General features: G+C 39.1%; 1 protein-coding gene across 1 annotated transcript in view; it reads left to right on the forward strand.

Moving 5' to 3' along the window:
* tafa5l (TAFA chemokine like family member 5, like) overlaps nucleotides 1-9,754 on the forward strand; it is a 39,686-nt gene extending 29,932 nt beyond the window's left edge. The window contains exons 4-5 of the mRNA XM_041059722.1: nucleotides 6,728-6,771; nucleotides 9,449-9,754. Coding sequence (XP_040915656.1) covers nucleotides 6,728-6,751 — 24 coding nt within the window. The 3' untranslated portion in view covers nucleotides 6,752-6,771; nucleotides 9,449-9,754. The remainder of the gene's footprint in view (nucleotides 1-6,727; nucleotides 6,772-9,448) is intronic.
* The last annotated feature ends 14,442 nt before the right edge of the window (nucleotides 9,755-24,196 follow it).

A 24,196-nucleotide genomic window follows, 5' to 3' on the forward strand; every position in this document is an offset into this window, starting at 1 on the left:
CCCTGCAAGATTTTTGAAAGGATGCCATGTGAAAAAAAAAATCTTGGTTTGTACAGGGAAAAAAAAAAGAGGTAAAAGGTGTATATTACTGAGAAAAAGAGAAATGTTTCAAATGTGATACACGAGGGCAAAACAAAAACTGGATAGTATTGATGGCACTGCATCGATACAAATGTTCCTGCTCAGTTATGAAATTCTCACCTCTTATGAAAGAGGTGAGAAAATGACATGGGCAGATGATGTAGTTCCACAGGGTCGTAATGCAGCACTTGCTACCACCTCCGTTATAAAGGCTTCAGTGTCTTCGACAAACAGCCAGGCCGCCAAGTCATGTGTCGCCGCGGTCACTGCTGTGCTGGCAAACCATCTGACCTGAGACAGACTTCTAATGAGCTTGCTTCTCAAAGGGAATGCAACACACTCCCAGGCTCTGTCAGCAACACGACTGTTTGTCTGCGGCTTCTTGAAATGAACTGTTGATTAGTTGGTGAGGTTGGAGAGTCGCATTGGAGATGACAGATCTCTGATCGGCTTGGTATCATTACTGTAAAGGGATGGAAAAGGATGTAGTGCTCAAGTAAGAATAAACAGAAAGCAATAAGGTTTAAAATTGAGTCTCAGGTGCACCGTCCAAAATGTCCTTGCGTGTCGTCTGTCTCAGACTGTCTTCTTTTTGAAAAAGAAGACTGTCTCAGACTGTCTTCTTTTTCAAAAACAGCTGGTCAAAATTTAATATTGTGGTGACATCATTTCACTTTTCCAGCAACCGCAATTCAACTTATTTCAACCATTTTCTTAAATGTATTTCATTTCCTATACTGGTGAGTTGTTTTAACAAGTCATCAACAAATCCCATGGAAACACCAGCAACAATGAATTAATATATATTAGCAGGGTATGTTCATTATATCTTAATAAACGAAGCGGCTGATGCCACGTCTGATACATATCATTCCTCAGTTCTTGTATTAAAAACACATCAGTGAGATGTGAGACGCACATGCTACCTCATTATCATGAACATACACAGTGTAGTTTATTTTGAGTCAATCACAGATACACAGCCCTGCTGCTGCTGTATGCACTCACTTAATCAGCAAATGTGTATTAATCCTCCGCTGAAAATAGTCCCCAACAAGTGCAGTGCTTACTCCTATTCCAGTAATCTCCAGTGATGTTTGCTAAAAACTACAGTTCCCAGCTGTTTTAGGAAATTATAAAGGCTTTTGTAAAATGACAATTTATATTTGCAATCTGTTTTTGAAGATTTACATCTTCAATAGGAACCAATGGACATATAACTCATGGTTTTGATCTTTTCATGGGATTTGTTGACAAGAAATATAATTATTTAAGACAGAATGTACATTTTCCTAATCATTCAGGTGTGGCCTGTTAAAACAAAGTCATATCTGCTACAGATCTAATTTAATTGCTCAAAGAGTGTATCCGTGTAACAAAAAATAAATAAATACAAACACATTATTTATTTTCTTTTTAGTAAAGTTGGCCTACACTGGGACTACATGCTTGAATTTTTGCTTTTTCAATATGCTGCTAAAAGATTCAGATGCAGACGCCCACACAGCTCTCATACATACTGCTTCCTTGCTACTGATGCAACACAACCAGTTTAGACCAAATATAACATTAGTCAACCAGAAATACAGAGGTGCCTTTGCTCTTCTGATTTATTATCCTGAAAGCTGCTCTGTCTCTGGAAAAAAAAAATGTTTGTATGTTATATATAAACCCCCAATCTGCATATAGTGATTCATATATGCCTCATGTGTGTGCCACAAAAGAGCATTTTGCACAGAGTGATGTATTACAACAGTGTTAGAAACAACCTGTGAGCACTGTTGGCTCTTTGCTAATGAAATCCTGCAGAAAATGTTTCCAAACGATGAACAAATTCAGCTGAGAGGCCTGAAGCCTGCTGGTGGTGAAGGGGGTCACATTAGCAGCCAATCTTTTATCTGTGAATGTGATTTCATTTTTACAGGCACATTTTTCATTCTGATTGTACCAAATCTTTATCTAAACAGCTCATCCCACGGAGACTATAATCTATTTTTCAAGTGGTCCTTTAGTCCTCTTTTAGCGTTAACTCTAATTTGTTAGCATTTGCATTAGCGCGTATCTGACTTCGCACTTATCTTTTATATGACTTGAGTGTATTAAGTTATGTAAATTGTTGCTTTTTGTTCTTGTACAACTCCTGTATTCGTCACAGAGCTGCCTCCTTAACCTCTTGCCAGCAGATTTGTATTCTCGGTGGGACGCCATCTTTAGATAAAGGTTGTCTTTGATGGTGAAATCACTTTCATTAGGTGCTGTAGTGCAGAGACCAGCAGCATTCATTTAGCCCAAATAAAATGCATAATGAGAGAAGTAAAGTAGGTTGTTTCTTGAATAGTAACTCCTCGTACTGAAGGCTGTGAAGGATACAGTAAAAATGGTCCCTGAGTAAGAGGATGTGTTATAAATGTTCTCGTTTCTTATACAGCAGGAAAATATTAAGGAGGAAATCAGGACTGGAGGTCATTAGAGAAATATTTGCATCTTTGAAATGCATTGAAAAACCAGGGCAGAACATTTTCAAATATTAGATATGCATACTGTGCACCGTGTCCTTCAATGCTCTGCTGGTTTTCAGTCTCATTTGCAGTTGAAATTATTAAATTCTGTGCACCAGCAAGTAAATTCCAACATTCTCGCACCAGTAATAGAATCTATTTCTGCAGGGTTGAGTTGAAAAAAAAAAAAAACTACAGATTTACTTTTACTGGAGTTTTTTGCAGCTGCATGTACTGAGAGTGATTCAAATCTGCAGTTAACTGAAACTATTATTTTCAATTAATTCTCAGTTTGACAGCTTGAATGCACCACAATCCTCTCTTTGACTCACACGTCAGACAAAAGAGCATGAGTCCTGCTCTTATGTTTTATGTTTCACTAGCTCACCCCCAGGCTTTCATATACATTCCTGTTTGTGAACTGACAGTAGCCCTGCCATATTATATCTGACAGCCCCTCTCTGTGGATCCTCGAGTATAACATGATGTAGCCTTTGGATGTACATTTATAAAGTAACTGACATCCAAACAACACGCATGCCCCCTGCCAAACACACACAGAGGTTACGCTAGATAAGAAAACATACTCTTTATTTCAGTTTCATTTACAGATCTTCTATTTATCAGGCGGAAAAGAGAAATGCACTCCTTGGGCTTCAACTCATCTATTTGGCGGATGCTACGGCATGATCATCAGTCTTGAGCCGATAGCGTGTGGACTGATGCAGAAAATATATTGAAATAGGTTAGATTGATGGAGATGTTCAGAAAAGAGAGAAATTGCTAAACCAAGCCCACGTTTCCATTTCCCTCTTTCATTTGTGTTATCATAGATGTGGTGTTATTGAACATGTATGCTGCGGGAAGCTTCATGATTACATTTACAGCAACTAATATTTTCTTTGGTTGTCATTCACAGGGTGTAAAACAACACACATTGCTTTTCGTTTTTGTTTCCTCTGGTATTGCCATTGTCTATTAAAAGAGTTCTTTTTTCAATTTGACTTTGCTGGGCATATGTTGCCCCCCCCCCCCCCCCCCCCCGCCCCCTTCTCTGTCTGAGATGGGAATGAATGTGGTCCCTTCTGCTGTCACTTTCAGCACACTTTACCCCACTCCCCTATTTGAAGTTCTGTCATAGCCAGGCTTTGAACTGCCATTTGTGTTTTTACCCGGCACACTGCTTGTCTCCAGAGCTTCATCTGGTGTGAAAATTGTCGGAGCCATAGGCCACATTTCAGCACAGGGTTGTTGTAATAAGTAATGCAGAAAGCCTCTTTATGGACTGGACCACATCCTATTTCGGAGCTCTCATGCCTTTTGTGCCCTTTGGATCTTTTGTTTATGCATTTTTAATGAAGTGTTTAGTGCTGCTACCACTGATGCAGCCAGCCACAATCTATCATCTCTGTGTTATTTTAGATACAGTAGACACCCTCAAAAATGTAACCTCAGATCTGTTTTCAGTGGGAGAAAACAGATAACTGCAATTACTCAAATACTATACTTAAGTAGTACAAAGTATAATTTAGAAGTATTTGCACCTTTGTTGTTTATTTTGAGGGGGGCTATTTTCAAGTTCCAGTGAGGGTCTAAGGATTGAGGGTGTTGTATGCGGTACAGATGGTTAAGTTCCTTGAGGGGCCCAATATCACAAATGTGTGATTTGAGATGTTGGGCTTTATAATTAAAATTGACTTGACTCGACCATATGTTCTCTTAATTCCAAAATGTTTATGTGACAACTGTAAATACTAGTTACTTAGCAGGTTATGATTTTATGAACAAATGATCAAGTGATAGATTATGATGAATTAATTGAACCACATGCTGACATGTTAGTGCATCAGTAATAATAATATAAAATATATGATACCTGTTTATTGGTTTTCACACCATACAGAAATGAATGGAAACCAGTGTCTGTCTGAAACAAATACATCTAAAAATGCTCAGCAAAAAGCTCTGGGTCTGATGGTCTTGAAGCTATTGTACATCAGACTCATTCTTTGGCCATGAAGCATCCACTCAGGATCTTCAGTAAGCTATAGCTGTGCTTGTTAAGCCTAATAACAACAGCTGGAGTGGCTGGTAATGACTGGGGGACCTCTATGAGTCTCCAGTTGATGAAACCAGCTAAGTCCTGTGCAGGAGTCCACTTGTTACAAGAAACCCCGGGGAAAGATCTTTAGTTACCGCAGTGATGGCACACTGCCTGTCTCCATAATGGCTGGGTGGGCTGCTGGTGAGAATTTTGTGGTCTCTGTTCATTTCCCCTTGAGCACTGAGAAAACAAGCTGTCTTCTGTACCTGCAGTGGTTCTCCCTATCGGCTACAAAGATTCCTGGGAGTTGTAATGCTACCTTGGCTGAGCGTTTTATTTGTGTAATGCAAAGCATACTGTATCTTAAAAATACTTTGATCCTAAAATATGCTGCGTTGATGATAAGGAAGGAAGTTAATTGAATCCCTTAATATTTTTGCCAATCTCCACTGGCACTTGCTCAAAGATCCAGGCTATGCACCTCATTTGAACCGTGAAACTTTATCATTTATGCACAGTGCTCAGTGTTTACAAGTGATGATGAAACAAGGACACCCCAAGCTCAGAGACGAGGTCCAAATGTTTCCATTTCACCACAACATATCCAATTAGCAAAGCTCTTATTAGTGCGTTCCCTCTATTCTTTCTCTCCCTCACGCACTCTTTATCTGTGGATCTTCCTCATCGTTCATGCCAGCGGGAGATGAATATGTCTTCAATGTCCTTGGATTCCGGTCATGTAAACACCAGAGGTGGTGAGCACTGTTTACCGGTGTGCATGGCAGGCAAACAGCCAGCTCTGTCGCTTGCACAGTTCGTCCCATGGGGCCAAACTCACCTTGTTACCCTTTTAATTAGTAGGAGCAGTTAATAGTACTGGCTGCTTCTGCCACCTCAGCACTCTGCTCCGACTTCAAGAATCCCTCAAATCGATGGCTAAGAGTTGGACTGAGAAAGGGAGCCGAGGGAGAGGGAAGGGGTTCATATTATTTTCTTTGAAGGAACCTTTGGGGGAAGTGTACCAATAACTGTCCCCTCTCTTTTCTCCATGTACATTTGAAGGGATAACAAGGTGTCTGGGTTCCTCATGCACATTCCTTTCACCCAGTGTCTCCTCTTCTGCGTTTCCTCTCCCTCGAAAATGAATGTAATCAAAAAGCTAAGGGTTTGCTCTGCAGATTCTATTATGCCCTTATAAGCTTTTATCCCTTCCAACTGCTCGCCCTGTGCTCATTTCTTTTCTTGTTTTGATTTAAAGATGCAGTGGAAGTACTTAGCATTTAGATGACATGCTGCTGGAGAGGTGTGATGGATCAGCGCCTCTTCAGAGGACTGAATTTCCTCGACAGCGCTGCAGCCAGTCGGCTGGTCGGACAGACAGAGCGACAGGTCGTGGGACGTCAGGCTGAGTGGGCACCGGAATACCAAGTCTGCCTCGCTGCTGCAGAAAGCCTGGCACAGCCGAGCGGAGAGCAGCTACAGCTGGGAATGCCAATTCGTTGCCCAGACACCCATCTCGCCTTGGCTCCTCTGATTGGCTAAACAGACCATTAGCTTCCTGATTATGATTAGCAGAGTCATTATCTACACAAAAGTGGCTCATTCACCAATATTAAGAAGGCAAGGGAGCTGTTTTCTTCCTCCAGTCAAGGGGAAAACAGCATGTTTTCATGTGTTCTCCTAAAGATGAATGTAGGAGGCAAGAAGTTGTTGTTCACAGAGAAACAAAGTGGAACACTGTTTATCACCCTGCCCTACAGCTAATGTGATAAAAGTTTCTATCTGTGTGATGCCATTGATGGAGGAAAGGAAAAGCCTCTCGCTCATTAACACGGATGATGAGGTGGCCATTAGTCGCTCGTATTTTTCGGTCGAGGAGAGAAGGGGAGTCCTCACAGGTCATAAAAACTGGAAGAGAGTAAAATAACCTTCATCTTCCTTCATCTCGCCTTAGATATAATTGGAAGACATGCCATCTGTGCTTTTAAATAGACATATGCTTCTCTGCGTCCAAGACCACTATGCTTAAGGAAAGTTGAATAAAACGTAAGTGAAGGCTGGCCCTCTGTTCCTCTGATGCTGACCTTCTGCTTTTCTTTTCCAGCCTTTGCCCAAGGAGCCGTCGTAGGATGCAGAGGAAAACAGCAGGTATGTGAGTTTTTAATGATGTATTTTATTTGAATTTGCATACTGAGTGCAGGTTCAGGTCACTTTGGTATACGGGCAACCAGAGACTTTCTTATTGCTGCATTTTGTAGGAAGCAGGAGTAATAACTTTTAAAGGAAACTTAATGAACAGCAGAATCCCTGCCTCTATTTTAAGTTGTATGCAGGTTCAGTGTAGCTCAGACCTGGGATGAATCAGCCATTAGTGTCTATTCATCAAGTATTTTCCAGTACCACTCTCACCACTGAGCTTAAACAAAGATCATCCAGGACTTGGAGAAGACACAATGGAATCCATCGTTTCTTAGGATGCAGTAACTTTGATGTATCTATGCAAAAAAGAGAAATCAAAGCGGGTTATTGGATTTGCGGAAATGCATAAGGGTGGAAACTTAAAAAGCCCCTCTGTGGTTACATCAAAGGGAGAGGCTACTTCGAGTGCCGAGGCTTTCTTCTATGACAAAGGCAGAAGACTTATCACTATATGGGAGGCTGTTTTTGACAAAGCAATAACCTATAGAAAAAAACATTATAATACATTATGTAATAAAAACAACGATAATAACAAAAACTTTCTAAATGCCACGGTAAAAGATTCTTAAAATTTTTCTGTCTTATTTTCTTCGAAGTTGATATCCACTCATTGAAAGTCAGCGTGTGAACGAGAGTCAGGAGCAGGTTAGCCAGACTCTGCCGGCAGGTTAACTTCACTTCCACAAACATTTTTTTTCTCTAAAAAACAAGGAAATCTACTAAAGATTAAACTGAATTCTTCTCCAAAGAACATTGACTGAGTATCTGTGAAGCTTTTATATTCTGAAGAACCACAGGCATTTGGAATCTGCATGCTTTATGTCTCCTAGCCAATATTCTAAGATTGATTTTCCCTCTTCCACCGAGAAAACAAAATGAATCACGCACAATTACCAAGGACAGGGAGAAGAGGGGAATTGGGGGCGTCATAAATATTTATTTGCCAGCCCTGGGAATTTGTGCAATTCTGTGTGGATTTGCCAACTCATATTTAAGTGTCTGAATGATTTATATGGGCAGTCCTGGGTGTCACATTTGTCCACTGTCACCCTGAATCATTTATGTATTAACATTTATGGATTTATCCATATAACATATTCATGGCAGAGTTCTGTTATCATTCAAATGGGTTTCTTGATCAAATGATTGCTTAAATGAAGTCATTAACTGCAGGATTTCACTGGAGGCTAAATGTATTCTATGTGGAAATGAATACATTAGTACATATACTGATGGACCCGTCCCTTTTCAGAATACTTCATAAAATTTGCTTTGTTAAAGACATGAAAGAAGAGCTAAAAGACTATCCTTAAATAAAGCCCATTTCAAATCTGGAATACATAAAATTGCTGATTTCGCCATCTGCTTAAATAATGGCTGTTTTTCATTCAGACATGTCCGTTACACAAATGTTCAGCATTATTAAGACCGTTACGGACCAAAGCTGACACTTTATTTGGCACCATTGGCACCAAAGGTAGAACTGGCACTCCTATGAACAGCAGTGAGTTAAGAAGTAAAGCTATGAAGGAAGAAAGTGTTTTCCGTTATCTCACAGGTTGCATTAGGGATGGATTTTAAAACCTATTTTGCTGCTGAAGCATTAATCAGTGACCATCGGGAGCATGATGTACTCTCTCTCTCTCTCTCAGCCTTCACACTGTGAAGCCCATCATAATATTTCTTGTCAATTTCATCATTTATTATATATATATATATATATATATATATATATAGATAGAGTTAACGGTGAAATATGCCAAAAGAAGAATTCCATTGCCTGTTTTTATAAAGCCTTACAGTGCACGAGCACAGAATGACAAGACGTTAATTTGGGACTCTCATTTAATTCTTAATTTGCTCACACGCTGTATGTGAAGTGTTTTGCTGGACTTGGCACAGATGAAAATTGAAAATACAGGGAGGCATTGCTGGTCTGTTTATAACTGTAGATATGTTTTGGGGGGTTTTTTTTATGTTTCTTTTTTTTTCTTGCCCTGTTTTGTGTTTTATTAAGCTGATTTAATTTTTTAATGAAAATACAACAAATCATGAACCACTTCTCAGATATGACAGTGATGTGATAGAAAATCCTGATGCACAGCAGCAATAAGTGTCCACAAAAAAAGGGAATGAATTTATAAAAAAGTCAGTACTTCCTGCTTTATCAAGGTACACATGTTAAAAATCTTTTGTAGTGTGTAGTATTTATAGTGAATATAATACACAGGATTAAAGACAAGACATTCTTATTTTCTCTGTGCAGAAGAAATGATAATTAAGTCGCTAAATTTACTATGTTGGTCTCAAGTAGGGGGATGACATGCACTTAATCTCTATGCATATTAAACATTGTTTAGTTCTGCTGTAGCCTTTAGGTTAATGAGACAGTATTCAGTTTGGTGTCACAGAAAATGTTAGGGAGATGTTACACTACATTTGACCTTGTAGTACTGCTATCCTAACTTGAACATAAAAGTGTCTCTGTGCCTGTTCAGGCTTTAAACCAACATCTAAAACTGTCAGTAACTGACCTAACAAAGTCGATGTCTGAGAGAGGCTTACTGTGTCAGAAAAACATGTAATTTTTATCTTAACCTTATGTTTTTCTTCGGTTCCTCAACAGGCTCATCGACATCCATGATTTAAAAAGGAACTGATGCCAGTCACTACAACCGAACATTGTGTCCATTCACCGACGAGGTTCCAAAATTTTTACACCAGGCCTGACCTTCAGTAAATAAAAAATGAAAAAAATTAAAAATTACCCCGAGCTTCTCCAATCACCAACGTGAAAGACTCTCGGCAGACACTTGTGAGAACTCTGAGAAGTCTCAAGTGAGCAGCATGGTACACCATCGGCATTGATTCTTCACTGCAGCCAAATTCACGGACACATCATAGAGCAAAATCCCTGTAAAGAACAGTTATGAACGGGGCAGTGGAATATTCATTGAAGTACTTTACCTTTTTTTTTTTTTTTATTTGCCACCATGCAGCGTGCAGGGGACGGCTTCTTGAAGATTTTTCGTACCTTTGTGACTAGATTTAGACTTTGTCAGAAGGTCATTCAAAAGTCAGCTCCCTTCATCTTCTTTACTGTCACCGCTTTGAAGCTGTCCAGGGTTATATTCCAGCCAAGTTTCTTTAATGACAGCTCGCTGCTAAAGAGCCGGCTTTACTGAGGTTGAGCCAGGCCATGTTGTCCATTGGGTTCTAGCCTTTTAACACCTCTCTCTCATTTGGCTGGGTGAAACTTTACAAGGCCATATCCTCTGAAATCTCTGCATACACAGTATGGATAATGTGGATGTGAAAAAGCATGAAAGTCTGATGGAAATGTCACAGAAGAGACGACACAGACGAGTTGACTGTCTCCTCAGTGAATCAAGGTCGTGGTGGTGAAGTGTGGACATTTTGGACGACTTAGCTTATAACTTATGGGTTTTTTTTGTTTTGTTTTGTGTTTTTTTTTAATGTGGTGCCAACATAGACTAGAAGAGTAGTTTTTGTCAATGAACCTCACACATCTTGTACACACCACCGGGAGCATTTAGCAGATGTGGACCCTTGGCTCATTTTAATGGTCTATACTTTGTGTGTGTGGGCGTGTGTGAGTGCATGTTTGCATCTGTCCATGTGTGAAAATGTGTGTGTACGTGTATGCTTGTGTGGCAGTGTGTGGGTGTGTGTGCACATGCAGCAATACACTGTGAAATAAGTCTTATCCAATGCATTATTCATACTCTTGTATATTTTTGGGACACGCCCAGACCAGAGCTCACCATCTGGCAAAAAGAAGCATTTGTGATTTTACAGATGTTGGATTTCATTTGGATCTTCACAGATGAATCCTGTGTTTGCCTTTTCTTTTTCTTTCTTGTCTTTTGTTTAGTACATAGAGATATTTATATTTGGGGGAAATATTATTGAAACTGGGGAAAGATCTAAAGTATGTCACATAAGTTAAATTCTGTAATTAAAATCAATTTATGTGTGATTAAATGTATTTCAGAATCCTTTCAAAATCCCTAAAATTTACTGTTTTCGTATGAAATGTTTTGGCCAGCCGGAAGTGATATTTGCTGAAGGGGGGGAGCAGACAGAATAACATGAACACAAGTAGGATATTTCACATATAGAAGACATGAATCAATATACATCAACCCAGAATAAAATAAAGCACAATCAAAGTATCACAATACAACAACGGTAATCTTAGTGTACGTTGTTGCAGGGTGATTTCAATATGTTCTATTGTACAGTCTTTCCTGTTAATGTGTCTGCTCCCTGTTTTTCCTTCTTACTTCTTTGTACTAAAGAATCTTGTACATCTCCATCTTAATGTATGCATTTGAAATATATAATGAGAGCGTCTGCTATTTGGGGTGTGGGTGTCGGTGTGGGTGTGTGTGTTCCAGGTTAACAGTGGTTTGTGTAGTGAAAAATCACCAATTTCAACCTGCTCACATACCTTTGATTTCATGCTGCCTTTATTTATTGCTTCTTTGGTTTGCACTCGCTGTAAATGAATTGTCCCTTTGATTTGACTCACCTTAAACCCTCTAAAACCTACACAGACAAAGAAACACCGGGACAGAGTTTTATGTTTTTGCCAATTCAGAGCTTATTTTTTCAGTCAGGTGTTATATCAAGTGTTATACATCATACGATTCAGGGCAACCTACCCTTTCTTTCTGATGCAGTGTAAAATCACCATCATGAACACGTGCGTAAGGATCATCAGTGCTGCGCTCGAAGTTAACGGCTCTTAGAGTCACACTCAGCAGGGTAGTGGCTGCTGGATCTTTTAGTAAAATATAAAAAAGAACAAATATCTGGATCTCTTTCTGTACTTGTAAAGTGGTGTAGAAATGTCAGTAGTTAGGCAGTTGTGGCAGCATATATCACTAAGTTCTGAAAGTTCTATCTCTAAGCTGATGGCGCTCGAGCTCTGATGCAGTGTGGTGGAGGGACTATTGGGCCCCAAAGTTGAGGGAGTGTCCTTAAACTTTCAGGACTATAAATGCCTTTTGTGGTCCTCAAATGTCTCTATATTGATGTTTTGTCCTTTTATTTCACACTGTCCTTGTTTTGAAAGAGGCTTTAGGTGAAAACTACAAAACTGCAGGACAGTTATTTCCCAAACATGACAAAGCAACAATATCTGAGACAAGGTCGATAGATAGATAGAGATATACATATACATACAGATGGATTGATAGAAATAGATTACCGTTGTTGTATTATATATGATGTATTATACTGCAGTATAACAGTAGCAGTCAAGTACCACAGTTGCTTATAATCACTCAAGCTCTTTCTTTGACAGGTCCCTAAATGACTTATCATTTCCTTATATCTCCATACATTTATGTACAAATGGAGAGTTAAGTCTTTCCATGAGTGATCAATACATTTTACATGGGTCTAAACTGATCAGCTCTTTCAAAGAAATCTCTAATGGAACAAACAACTGCAGATGAACTCAATACAAATAACTTACTCTAATAACTGTCCCAGAACATTTAGTTCCAAGTAACATAATTCTTTCCAGGAAACCCCCAAGAACTCCTTAGTCTTCACAACATAAAAAAAATAGGTAACGTTTGCTGGAATAAACGCCAAAATATAACACACAGTGGCATGAAGAATACTGTGTGTTCCACTTGGCTGTAGAAAGAAGAGATGTGTGGTTTCTGTGGTTGCTGCCGAGCCAGTATTCCCACTCAACTCCCACTCAGCTTGAGATGTTCTTTTAACGATTCCCTGCCACTGCCTCCTTCCATTTTGAATGTCTGTCTTGCTGTCTCAGGGTTTTGACCGTGGGCTGCTGTCAGGATCAATGGTATGACGGTGGTATCCTGCCCCCTGCCATCTATGGTGCAGTACAGTGTGTTTGCTGGAAAGCCCTCGCATTAACAGGAGTAGTCGTGAAGCTGCTCTGAGAAGCTGTAACCACAGTCTTTGTATACTGTGGTTACAGAAAGAACCATAATGTTCATCATACTTTATGATCTTTCATGCAGAAAAAGAACATGTGCAGTAGTGGTATTTGATGTAATTATTATTCTTTGAATGGTTTTGGCATTTGTTAGTGGAGAACATCGTACACAAAGGGTTGTAGAAAGTCTTATGATGCATTATACATGTGTTAAAATATGTTACTATATATTGACATCAGACATTGTAGACATGGCCTTTATAGAAAATGACCTCCCTTCGAAGATCACCAACTGGCGCTAGCTATGTGTCCAGTGATTGAGGAATAAAACAATGTGTGGATATGTGTCGTAGTTGTAGAAGGATAGACATGGGATAATGGTGGTGTGGAAACAGAAGTGCTTTATTTCTGAGCTACACACTTGCTCAAGTGTTGTCAAGTAGCTTCAGATTGTGTCAGTGCTTGTCCCAGATAGTAACAACCAATCATGTAACATAATAACATCTGGTTTCTGGTCTTAGAGGCTGTTTTTCTTCTTTCAAAAAAGCAACTGTGCCTGCATTCGTGGGATATCTTTCCCCTCTTCAATAAAACCTTCAGGTGCAGCAAGGACAGTGTTTTCAGCACTGCAGGCCTTTCATCATTGTATTTCTGTTTTGCCACTGAGTCCTCCCTGTCCACAATAGATCCCTGGCCGAGCCTAACAAGACACAAACACACCCCAGAGGCTCAGACTGACTTGCTAAACACAGCATCGTTTAACAGCGCAGCCGTGTAGTGAATTAGCATTTATGCCCACATAAAAATCCATTTACTGATCCATTAGCTTAGCATAGTGCTAATGAGTTGCCGTTGATGACTCGCAAGGGACTTTGGTTAGCAAGCGAATCGTCATTAAAGGTAGACACTTAAAAAGGCAATGGCTTCATACATGTAAAGAGAACACTACCAGGGCCTGCACTAAGACTTAGTATTAACCTCACTTTTCATGTGTATCATTGCTATGTTTTTTCATCATGTTCAATTCTACTTCTTGTTCCACAGCTTCTCAAATGCTGTCCAGACACCTGCATGTTTTGCCTCTGGGAAATAGAAGTGCTGCTGTCACAGGAAATCTGTTGCACTATCCCTGAAACTCATGATGAGGGTGCATACTACCCTTCACACATGGTAAGTGAAAAGAAGAATATATAATCAAAGCTATCAATGCACTGGGTCCTAAGCAGCTTATACAGACCAAAAGATTCCTGGAGATGGATTTTTGACTTTTATTTTCTTGGCCTTCACTTTCTATTATTACAACAGACACTTCAATGTCAAACTCAGACCTGTTTAGGTGAAGGTAGGTGCAGCATGGCACCACGCCATACCCACTTGACACCGATGAATGTGAAAAGCAGACATGCAGCTGAATTAAATGTCACTCACACCACTGAGTGATTTCCTATGAGGAGAGAAGCAGCCAGAGTGATATCAGCGTCATCTGAAAATGTTTCCTTGCTGCCAAAGCCTCTCAGTCCTGGGCCCTTTGCGGCGCTTCCACACTAAAGGAGGAGTCATCTCCGTGGGGGAAGATGAAGGTATAAAATGGTCGTTTTGCTAGAGCAACACAAGACAATTTATCATTCTCCAGGGGTCAGGCGACGCTCCCCTGGTTGTGAATTTTAATGTTGTTTTTTATGGGTCTTAATAAACTCTATTTTGCTGCGAGCGTTTATGCAGAAGAGCACAACATCCTTCACTCGGCTCATTTAGTGAGTCAAGGAGAGAGGGGCCGGAGCCAAATTTAACCAATGGAGTCATCATTTTCTTACACTATTAGGACACAGTGAGGTGAAACATTGAAGGTATTGGAAAAGTTATGAGAGTCATCTATGTGTTTTTTTAAAGATCTGTGTTGCAGTGTCATATTGTTCACATTCATACTCATTACTCAGCAGCAATATTTGAACAGTAATGTTAATCCTTTACTGAAAATCAGTAGATCAAACGTTTTACATATAACACCCCCATATTTCTAGATTTTTTTTTTTTTTTTTATTTCATCAGTTCAAGTCCAGTGAATAACCTTAAAAGGTACAAAGGTACATCATAAATGAAACCTTGAAAGTTAATGCAAACCCTCTGTCTGTACAAAGGCAGTGTTGGAACAAAAATTGTTACTACACTCTCTGATGCTTTATTAGGACAATACTGTGCTACAGGAAGTAGTTCTGTGTATTGATCTCAGAAAGGCGAAAAAAAGACAAGCAACAAAGGACTGGTTGTTCAGAAGTTCATCCTACAGCAAGAAAATGACCCAAAACCTTAGAAGAACAGAACTATATGGTGGCTTCACATGATGAAGACCAGAACAGTCTCCAGACTGAAACCCCATGGAGCTACTTTGGGATGAACTGGACTGAAAATGAAGCCAAAGCAACCTGTAAGTGCAGTGCTGGGATGAACTTTCTGAATAATATTTCATTGTTGTTGTAGAAAGAACATCATGAGTGTGTTCAGCTGTTTTGGCTGGCTGAGTCAAGAATTTAGATTAAAGTTAGTTCAGCAAGAAGATTTCATGATTCCTTCTTTTAAATTTCCATTTGTTCATTGGTTCCATGCTTTAATGTCAGAAACATTGAACAGAGACATTGAATTATGTCATTTTAAATGGCAGCTGGAAATACGGGGGTGTTTAAAAACATTTGACAGGTAATGTATTTTGTATGATAATTAGGTTGAATATGTTGCATAATCACTTTATGTTTTCCTTGTTTTCAGACCAGCCTGGCTCTATGGATGGTAATGTATATCTGTCAGTTAGTCCACCGCTTTGGTCCAGACTGAAATATCTCGGTAACTACTGGATGGATTTCCATTAACATTTATACAGACCTTCATGGTCCCCAGAGGATAAATCCTGATGACTTTGTTAATCCCCTGACGTTCCTCCAGCCATCATTAAAATTTTGACATGGTGATGGCACTACAGGATGGCAAACCAGTACTTTGGTTTATGACTGTATTGTTGCAAAACCAATGATATTCCCATCAGCTTTAGCTGTACTTTGTTGTTATTGCTAATAAGCAAATGTAATTAAATAGCGTACTGAGATGGTGAACATAAAGTTTAAGTTATACCTGCTAAGCATCATCATGTTAGCATGTAACATTTAGCTCAAACCACAGCTGCGTCTGAGCCTCAAAAAGCAACTAATGTGACTGTTGCCTCACAGTATAATGTCATGAGAAAACTGTAAATTCAACACAAGAGAAAACTTTCCAGCAATTTTTCATCTAAGCTAGATGAGTGTGAAAGAATAATGACTAACAGAACAGCAAGACAGGACTGGAATTTCATTTTTAAATATTTTACATGGATAATTTAGCAATTTATCACTAGAAAAAGAACTGGTATTAGAGCAGCTGCCCAAAGCTAATGGTGAATTGTCCCTTAAGTGTCAGGGACGGCTCTTGGACCACCCTGAAAAGGGTAAGTCAGAGGTCACATTTTGCCATTGACCCATTTACGCAGCAGGAAATTCACTGTGATGAGGGTATGGATCTCCATGCAGGCCTACTGACTTGTTTATCGAATTTTAAAAGGTTAAGTGGCACCATTTAACTCCAGGGTCAATTCATCACATGATCGCTTCCTGCCGCATCTGTCTCACTGATCCCCAGCGCTGCATGCAGTCAATTAACAGGCCTACTGCTGAGGACTCGGTTGTTTATTTGAACGTATTTTGCCTTTGGACTCGACCCTGGGACACACACAAAGAGAACATCCAGATGTCACAGAGAATGCTGGGTACTTGCGTAAGGAAAAGGACAAATGTACATTTTATTACAGCAACAGCAGAGAGATGCAGTAGGCTCAAAGTCAAGCACAAAGCCTCTGAAACACAGCATTCTCTACTCAAGGACAGCATTCAATCAACTGTATTTCTTATGATGAAATGAAACATAATAGGTGTATTATGAGCAGGGAAACAAACAGCACTGGAGCTCCAACACAATCATTGTGTGATTGTGTTATTGATGAAGAAGTGGATGGTAAAATATCCTAAGAGAACAAGACTGGCAATATTCTATGTTTTTCAGTTTGTCAACAAATCTGCTGAAAAGTCCTAAACCTATAATGAATTGATCAGACTAACAAATGTTGTTTGTGTTGCCAAAGCCTGATTTGTCTGTGCCATAGAGCTCCACTGATGCCATGTGGTTGTAGTTTACTTTGAGTCAATCAAAACATACTGATTTGCTGAAATAAATCCTCACTAGGACACCCAATGTCTATTAATCGGTGGCTGATCCTGTTTAAGTAAGTATGCTAAAAAATAAAATAAAAAATACAGTGTCCTGCTGTTTTAGGAAATTTCTTAGACGTTTTGCAATTTAAGGATTTGTGACCTGTTTTATTTGTAAAATTCATGTCTTTAGTAGGAACAAATGGAATTTAAATAGTGTGCCACAGGCAGTGCAGAGAGGTCACAAACTATTGAGATACAGACTAACGTGGTTTTTGTTTCCAGGGCATTTATTGAAAATCAGAGAAAAACAAGAGAGACTCAAGCTTTAACTAGTTTGCAGAGTAAAGTTCACCTACGTATTCACCTTTAATAAATATTTATATTTATCATGGAAATTTATCATATAAAAACCTGAGTGCCGTCTTTCATGCATTCCTCTTGGTTATATATTGAAACATATACTTTGAGTATTCATTTATGATGTCTGTCCTTTGAGACAGACATCATAAATGAATACTTTTCTGAATATAATAGGATTGGGCTCCATTCTGTTCGTTAGCCTCATAATTGTCAGTGACTGAAGCCCATAATTTACCTTTATTATTTTTCTCACTATTGAATAACTGATTATAGCTCATGGCACTGACCTGCTGTGATAATACTTTTTTCCTGCATTTTCCCTGCACCAGAAAGACTGCAATTAATAATAAAAATTATTAATTATTACTTTATTGTTCATATAATTATTGTCAGTAAATATGGCTGAATAACCCGAAGCCGTCTATCCATTCAGACATGTGCCTCAGTCCCATGACAGGTGATTAAGCACGATCCATATTTGCCCTACAGGACAGATTCCCTTTTTCCATGCCTCCAACCAAAGAAATGGGATATCCTCAACTGTGAAATATGTAAAAGTGGAAAAAAAAAGTCTGTCATTGCAGGCAGTCTGTCATTGCCAGTCTTGATTAGCTCAAACTCTGCTGAGCTCAGTGTACTGTCCCAGCCCTCCTGACTCGAAGACGAGGTCCTCTGGGTTTTAGCTGTGACAGATTGAGGGTGTCAGGAGGGACTCCCAAGGGTGTGTGTGTGTGTGGGTGTGTGCGACTTTGTGTATGTGTGTGGAACCCATTTAAGTGTGTGTACATGCATGTGCTTTTTCTGCATCAGTGCATGATCTAATGTGTGTTCATTTGTGTGTATGTGTTTGCTGCCCACATACTGTAAATGTGTGTGCATGCACTAGCTTAAATGTGTGTATGTGTGTGTGTGTCCATACTTGGAGGCTGAGTGTACCAGGGCCAAAATTTCTTCTGTGAATCACATGTCTCCCATCAGTCTGACAGCATTAACCCAAGCCCAAGCAATACCTCGAGGGCCTCCAATCCTTGCAACTGGACAACAGACAGACACACAGAGAGACAGATAGACACACTAGCGGGTGACTGAGAAAGGATGAGAGGAGGAGAGGGTGATGGAGAAATTACTTGTTAACTGATGAACAAGAGCCTTGGGTCCAAGGCTATGTTCACGTTGCAGCCAAAGTGTCCCTTGTCTCATTTTTGTCCTCGCATTTAACTCACAGTCTGATTTTTTTAGTCTTAAGTATCAAAAACATGCACTTCGATCTTGACAATATGAACCTCAAACTTCCAAAATCTGCTCACTTCATCTTTGAGTGACAGTGAACATTTGTGCAAATTTTAAAGAACATCCTTCAAAGTATTCTTCAGATATCACATTTGCCTGCATAAAGTTAAATGTATGATCACAGCGACTGTGACCTTTGACCTCTGACTTCCAAAATCTACCCAGTTCATCCTTGAGTCAGTCAAAATTTGTGCAAAGTTTGACAGGGAGACCTCAAAGCATTCTTGAGATATTGCACATAAAAGAATCTGGGACAGACGGACGGATGGAAGGACGGATAACCCGAAAACATAATGCCTCGGGCATTGGCATAAAAATGTGTCTACTTGAAAAATTTAAATTGAAACATTTGCAAAATGTTTGGAGTTCAGTTTAAAGTTGAGGTGTCACACAAACACAGTGTTACATACTTTGCAGGCTAGTTACAGCACATGTCTGAACAATAATCTGTTTGTGGCAAATTAACACAGACTGCACAAACAGCCCACTGCTCAGATGCGAGAATAAAGAGAGATGCCTCAGCACGAGGCTGTTTTCAGCCAAAAATCTCTAAAAACAGACAATGTGCCACCTGCTCAGCACCAAGCAGACAGACATAGTAGGCGACTAGCTTGTGAACATAGTGGAGCATTTAGCAGCTAGAGAGCCAGATATTTCCCTCAGGAGTTTGTAGAGTAAAAAATGAGGAAATATTGGACTTGTATTTGCCATGTGGACAGAAACACAACTCAAAATAAATGTTAATGTTGCTGGATGTGTAAAAAAGCTACAATTGCCAATTCAATTTAAAAGCTGATAATATGTCAGTGTTGCAAGTGGCTAAAACATCAGTTATTGGAGGTTTAAAAATGTAGCACTCACAGCAGTCTGTATTAGCATGAATGACTGTGGCCATGAACAGGATCCCCAAGGATCCCCAAATTGGTAGAAAAAGATAAGAAGTTTTGAAATAAATGCATTAGTGCACACTTGGTCTATAAAACAAACAATATAAATATAAATATAAATATAAATATAAATATAAATATATATATATATATATATATATATATATATATATATATATATACTGTCAAACTGTGAGAAACCAGATTCTCTGGTCTGATGGAACAAAGATTGATCCGTTTGGCCTCAATTCTAAGCGTCATGTCTGGAGGAAGCTAGGCACCACATATCACCTGTCCAACACCATCCCACCAGTGAAGCAATGGTTATGGCAGCAGGACCTCAGGCTGGGCTGAAGCTTTATCTTCCAACAGGACAAGAAAACTTGAGGCTGTAATCGCTGCCAAAGGAGCTTCAACTAAGTGATGAGTAAAGGGTCTGAATACGTCAAACGATATTTCAGTTTTTCTTCTTTAATAAATTTGCAAAACAAAGTTTAAAATTCTGTTTTCACTTTGTCATTATAGGGAAGTGAGTTTAGACTGATGAGGAAAAATGAATTTAACATAATGAACATACATGAAACAACAAAAATGTGAAAAAAGTGAAGGGATCTGAATATTTTATGAATGTGCTGTAGATAGAGAAAAAGAGAAGGAGAGAGACAAACAGATCAAGCATGTTTTGCTCTGTGTCCCCTGGGGGGGCCCATGTCCAGATGGCTCACTGGAAAGTATCCCCCACCCTCCATACACAAGAGTCCTGTCTCTCATGCAACACAGAAGGCTTGTTATTCCTGACTGTTCCTCCATACTGTGGTCTAGAGGTGGGCGATATCTCGAATATACTCAGTGTATTGTGGCTTGTTCTGCTGGGGATGTAGTAAATGGTTATATTGACAACATTGAGCACAAATTGTCATGTCGTGTTTTTTTTAGCTGTCAGAATGAGCCTCATTTTAGCGTTTTGCTTCTTTCACTCTCTTCTATGGCTCCCTCTCACAGTCACACACACTCTTCTTCTTCTTCTTCTTCTTCTACTACTATGACTACTGCTTCTTCTTTTCTGTGTTTATTGGTGGATTGCAAAGGTGCATACCGCCACCTACTGTGTCAGAACCTATGGTCAGAGTGTGCAGAATCATGGCATTAGATCATCTGAATAATGATTGTGCTGTAGACAGAAAATAATCACACCCTACTTCTTAATAATCCCTAACTAAACCTTAACCCTAAAACCATAAGACTCAAGCAGCCATTTAAACATGAGTGGTCCAGCATTTTAGTCCTCCAAAAGCTGTCTGACCCCACAAGTATAGTGGGCTATGTAGCTGATGCACTCATCAACTCGTTTGCTCTGAACTTGTGTCAATTGCTATGTTAAGGACTTTGAAGAACTTTGATGTGTTGATATGTAAAATTATATGTTTGAGTACAAATGTCAGCCTCAATAACAGCTTAATGAAACATATTACACTCTGCAAGTGTTTGTAAGTCTCTGCAAATGATAAGGGGAAATGCTCATTGTTTGGTTCATAAATGGCAGAATTTTTTTTTTCCTTTGCTATCAGGAGGTGCATGCTTTGGATGAAAATTTTAATTCTCTTCCTCTATTTATAAAAAGTCCCAGTCAGCAGTGTTGCTTTTCACTGGGGGTTTTAATGTGCACTTCTTTGGCATGCAAATCAATGAGTTAGCAAAGCGGTGATTGGAATTCCACACATGTGGGCATTTGATCGGAATTTGCACCAAGATCCATGGGGCAAGTCGATCAAGGGTAATTCACTATGAAATATCCAGAGTTACGCTTCGGTGGGCGCATCTGGCCCCAGCCATTCATTTTGTTTAGCCATTCCAATGTGGCAATCAAAATGAATTAGCATGACAATTTTATTTCTGAAAAGGCTTAGGGTGGCCCATTTTTATTGATGAATTTCAATAAGGACTTGACAAAAGGTCCTTTGAAATTGACTGCCCCCCCTTCCTCCACTTGACCTTCAGGTATCTGTGTCTCTTCTGTGTATGAATGTGGGCACAGTAAATGTCCATATCAGCCGTAATCATTTTATATTGCTGTCCAGAGCTGTATTGGTCAGGGCTTGAGAAGGTAAGCACCCGAGGTGATGGAAAGGTCTGAATAGATGATGATGATAGTCATAAATCTCCCAACGTGTTGTGTTAGAAAGTGGCACTGCTCATTCTAATCTTTTCCTCAGTTTGTCCGTGGGTTTAATACATTGTAATTTGCATGATTAATGGTTAGTTTTCTAGAGTATTGAAGGTGATACAGTTAAATGGAATATCTCTAGCTCTAGTTTTAAGATTTATTATTGTTCTAGGCTGGATAATGTAGAATGTGTAACAAGATTTGAACTAAAGAAAATTATACGACCTACTGGTTGGTGTTTTATGTACTAGATCCACAAATAGACGTTTACATGGTGTTATAATGGTGGTTTTTTTCCCTACTTTAGAACTGTGGTTGTTGCATTTGTCTGTAAAGCCCACTGAGACATGACTTGACACCTGTTACAATTTGTACTGTTTAATGTAGGTCCCAAAGAGCACCTGATTTAATTTTTAATTGTACAACTTTCTGTACTTCATGTACGACAAAAAAGAGGAGGAAGTGAATCAAATGACTGAACCATCTTTGTTTTGGATATTTTATTCTGCTCTCCAAACAAATGTTGAAATAATTGATTTGTCATTTTGTCAACTGACTGAAAATTGATCAAAAACAATTATTAATTTAACAATTTTTTTTTTATAAAGCCAGAATGTCAGATCGTTGTTGATCCTAGTTTCTCAAATGTGAGGATTAGGTGAGTTTTTCTCTTTCATATCATTATTAATTGAATGTCCTTTGGTTTTGGATTGTTGGTCAGACAAAAAAAGCAATGTGATCTCGGGCTCTGAGAACTTGTGTTGATATGATGTTAGACACGTTAGACAGTGTATTGTATTCCACATGAGGGAATATCGTGGAATGGTTCTCCATGCACAGTTGTATATATATATATATATATATATATATATATATATATATATATATATATATATATATATATATATATATATATACATATGTGTGTATATATAGAAAGGTTTCTCTCTATATACATCTATATATACAGACACACTGAATAATAAAGTTTATATTTTCTACTTTTGAAGTTTTTTTTACAGCTACAGCTTCTCTTATTGGAGCCGCTTTGTACCAGTACAAACACAACACTGGAGGCCGAGCAGCCTTGGATGTGACTTTGTTAAAGTAGAAGTGTCCAAGTGAAAGGGATGTATTCATTACTAAACCTTCATCATGGTTCACATTGTTGAAACTACTATGACTATTAGCATGTATTAAAGACAAATAATACATTTCAGATGGCTCTCTGAAGAGTTCTCACCCTGAAAACTGCATTCTGGTGATGCTTCTTAGGAAACTTAATGAGCTGAGTGAACTCTGAGCAGTTTCTTCAACTCATTTCATGTGAAAAGACTTTAGTTCAGAGGAACTCATATTTATGAGTTCTGAAGTGGTTGGAAAATTAAAACAACTTTTTGTTGAATTAAGTGGAAATTAATGAAACATAAACATTTGCATTAAGTTAATAAGACTATTTGATTTGATTTGATTTGATTTGATTTGATTTGATTTGATTTGATTTGATTGATAGTTTCACCAAATTTCATTGCAATCTATCCTCATCAAGACATTTCACTAAAAGCCAAAAATATCAACCTGCTGGTGGAGCTGGAAGAAAGTCATGAAATTAACAGCATCACCAGGATTCATCGTCTGGGGACCATGAAGGTTTGTCTGAAATATTCATCCAATAGTTATTGAGATATTTCAGTCTGGACCAAAGTCGTGCACAAACTGACACTGCCATCCGTAGAACCTGCAAGCTGCAAGCATGGCCTCACTCAAAACCACCAATGTCAACCTTCTGGTGGTGCTAGAAGAAAAGTCAGAGGATCACCAAGTTCATTAGAATATATAATCTGGGAACCATGAATGTCTAGTGCCTAGTAGATGTCGAAATATTCATTAAATAAGTAAAACATTTTGACCTGCAGTTGGCACTAAATGGAAGACTAGGGGATCGCCAAAATCATATGGATTCTCTCTTCTGGACACCATGCATTATTTATAAGGAATTTAATTGCAATCCATCCGATTATAACCAAAAATCTCAGAGGAATTGTTTCTCTAGGGACCAAGAATGATTGTAGAAAACTGTGTGGCAATACATGCAACAGTTGTTGAGATATTTCAGTCTGGACCAATTGATGGATTGACTGACTGACAGAACAATCAACATCCTATGGCCAGAACCATGCTGCTTGCATGGCTGAAAAGAAACTCTATGCACTACTTGATAACCAATACTATTAGCTGCACTTATACTACACAAAATTCCTCCCTTTTCTCTGCTCATCTTTTGTGGGTTGGCCCAAACCTGTGCCAGTCATTATGACTCATTTACTTCTTGGCTCCTCCACCTGTGCATCACAGCACACTCCAACAGTGGAACTCCTCAAACACTCCTTTTTTTTGTGGTGCCTCCCGCTAAGAGCGTAACTGCAGGCTTGCTGCTACAGGTTGTTAGGCTTTTCCAGTGATAAACTGAGGGGGATCTGATGCCCTGGGATCC

The sequence above is a fragment of the Toxotes jaculatrix genome, chromosome 2, assembly GCF_017976425.1.
Source record: "Toxotes jaculatrix isolate fToxJac2 chromosome 2, fToxJac2.pri, whole genome shotgun sequence".
Lineage (NCBI taxonomy): Eukaryota > Metazoa > Chordata > Actinopteri > Toxotidae > Toxotes > Toxotes jaculatrix.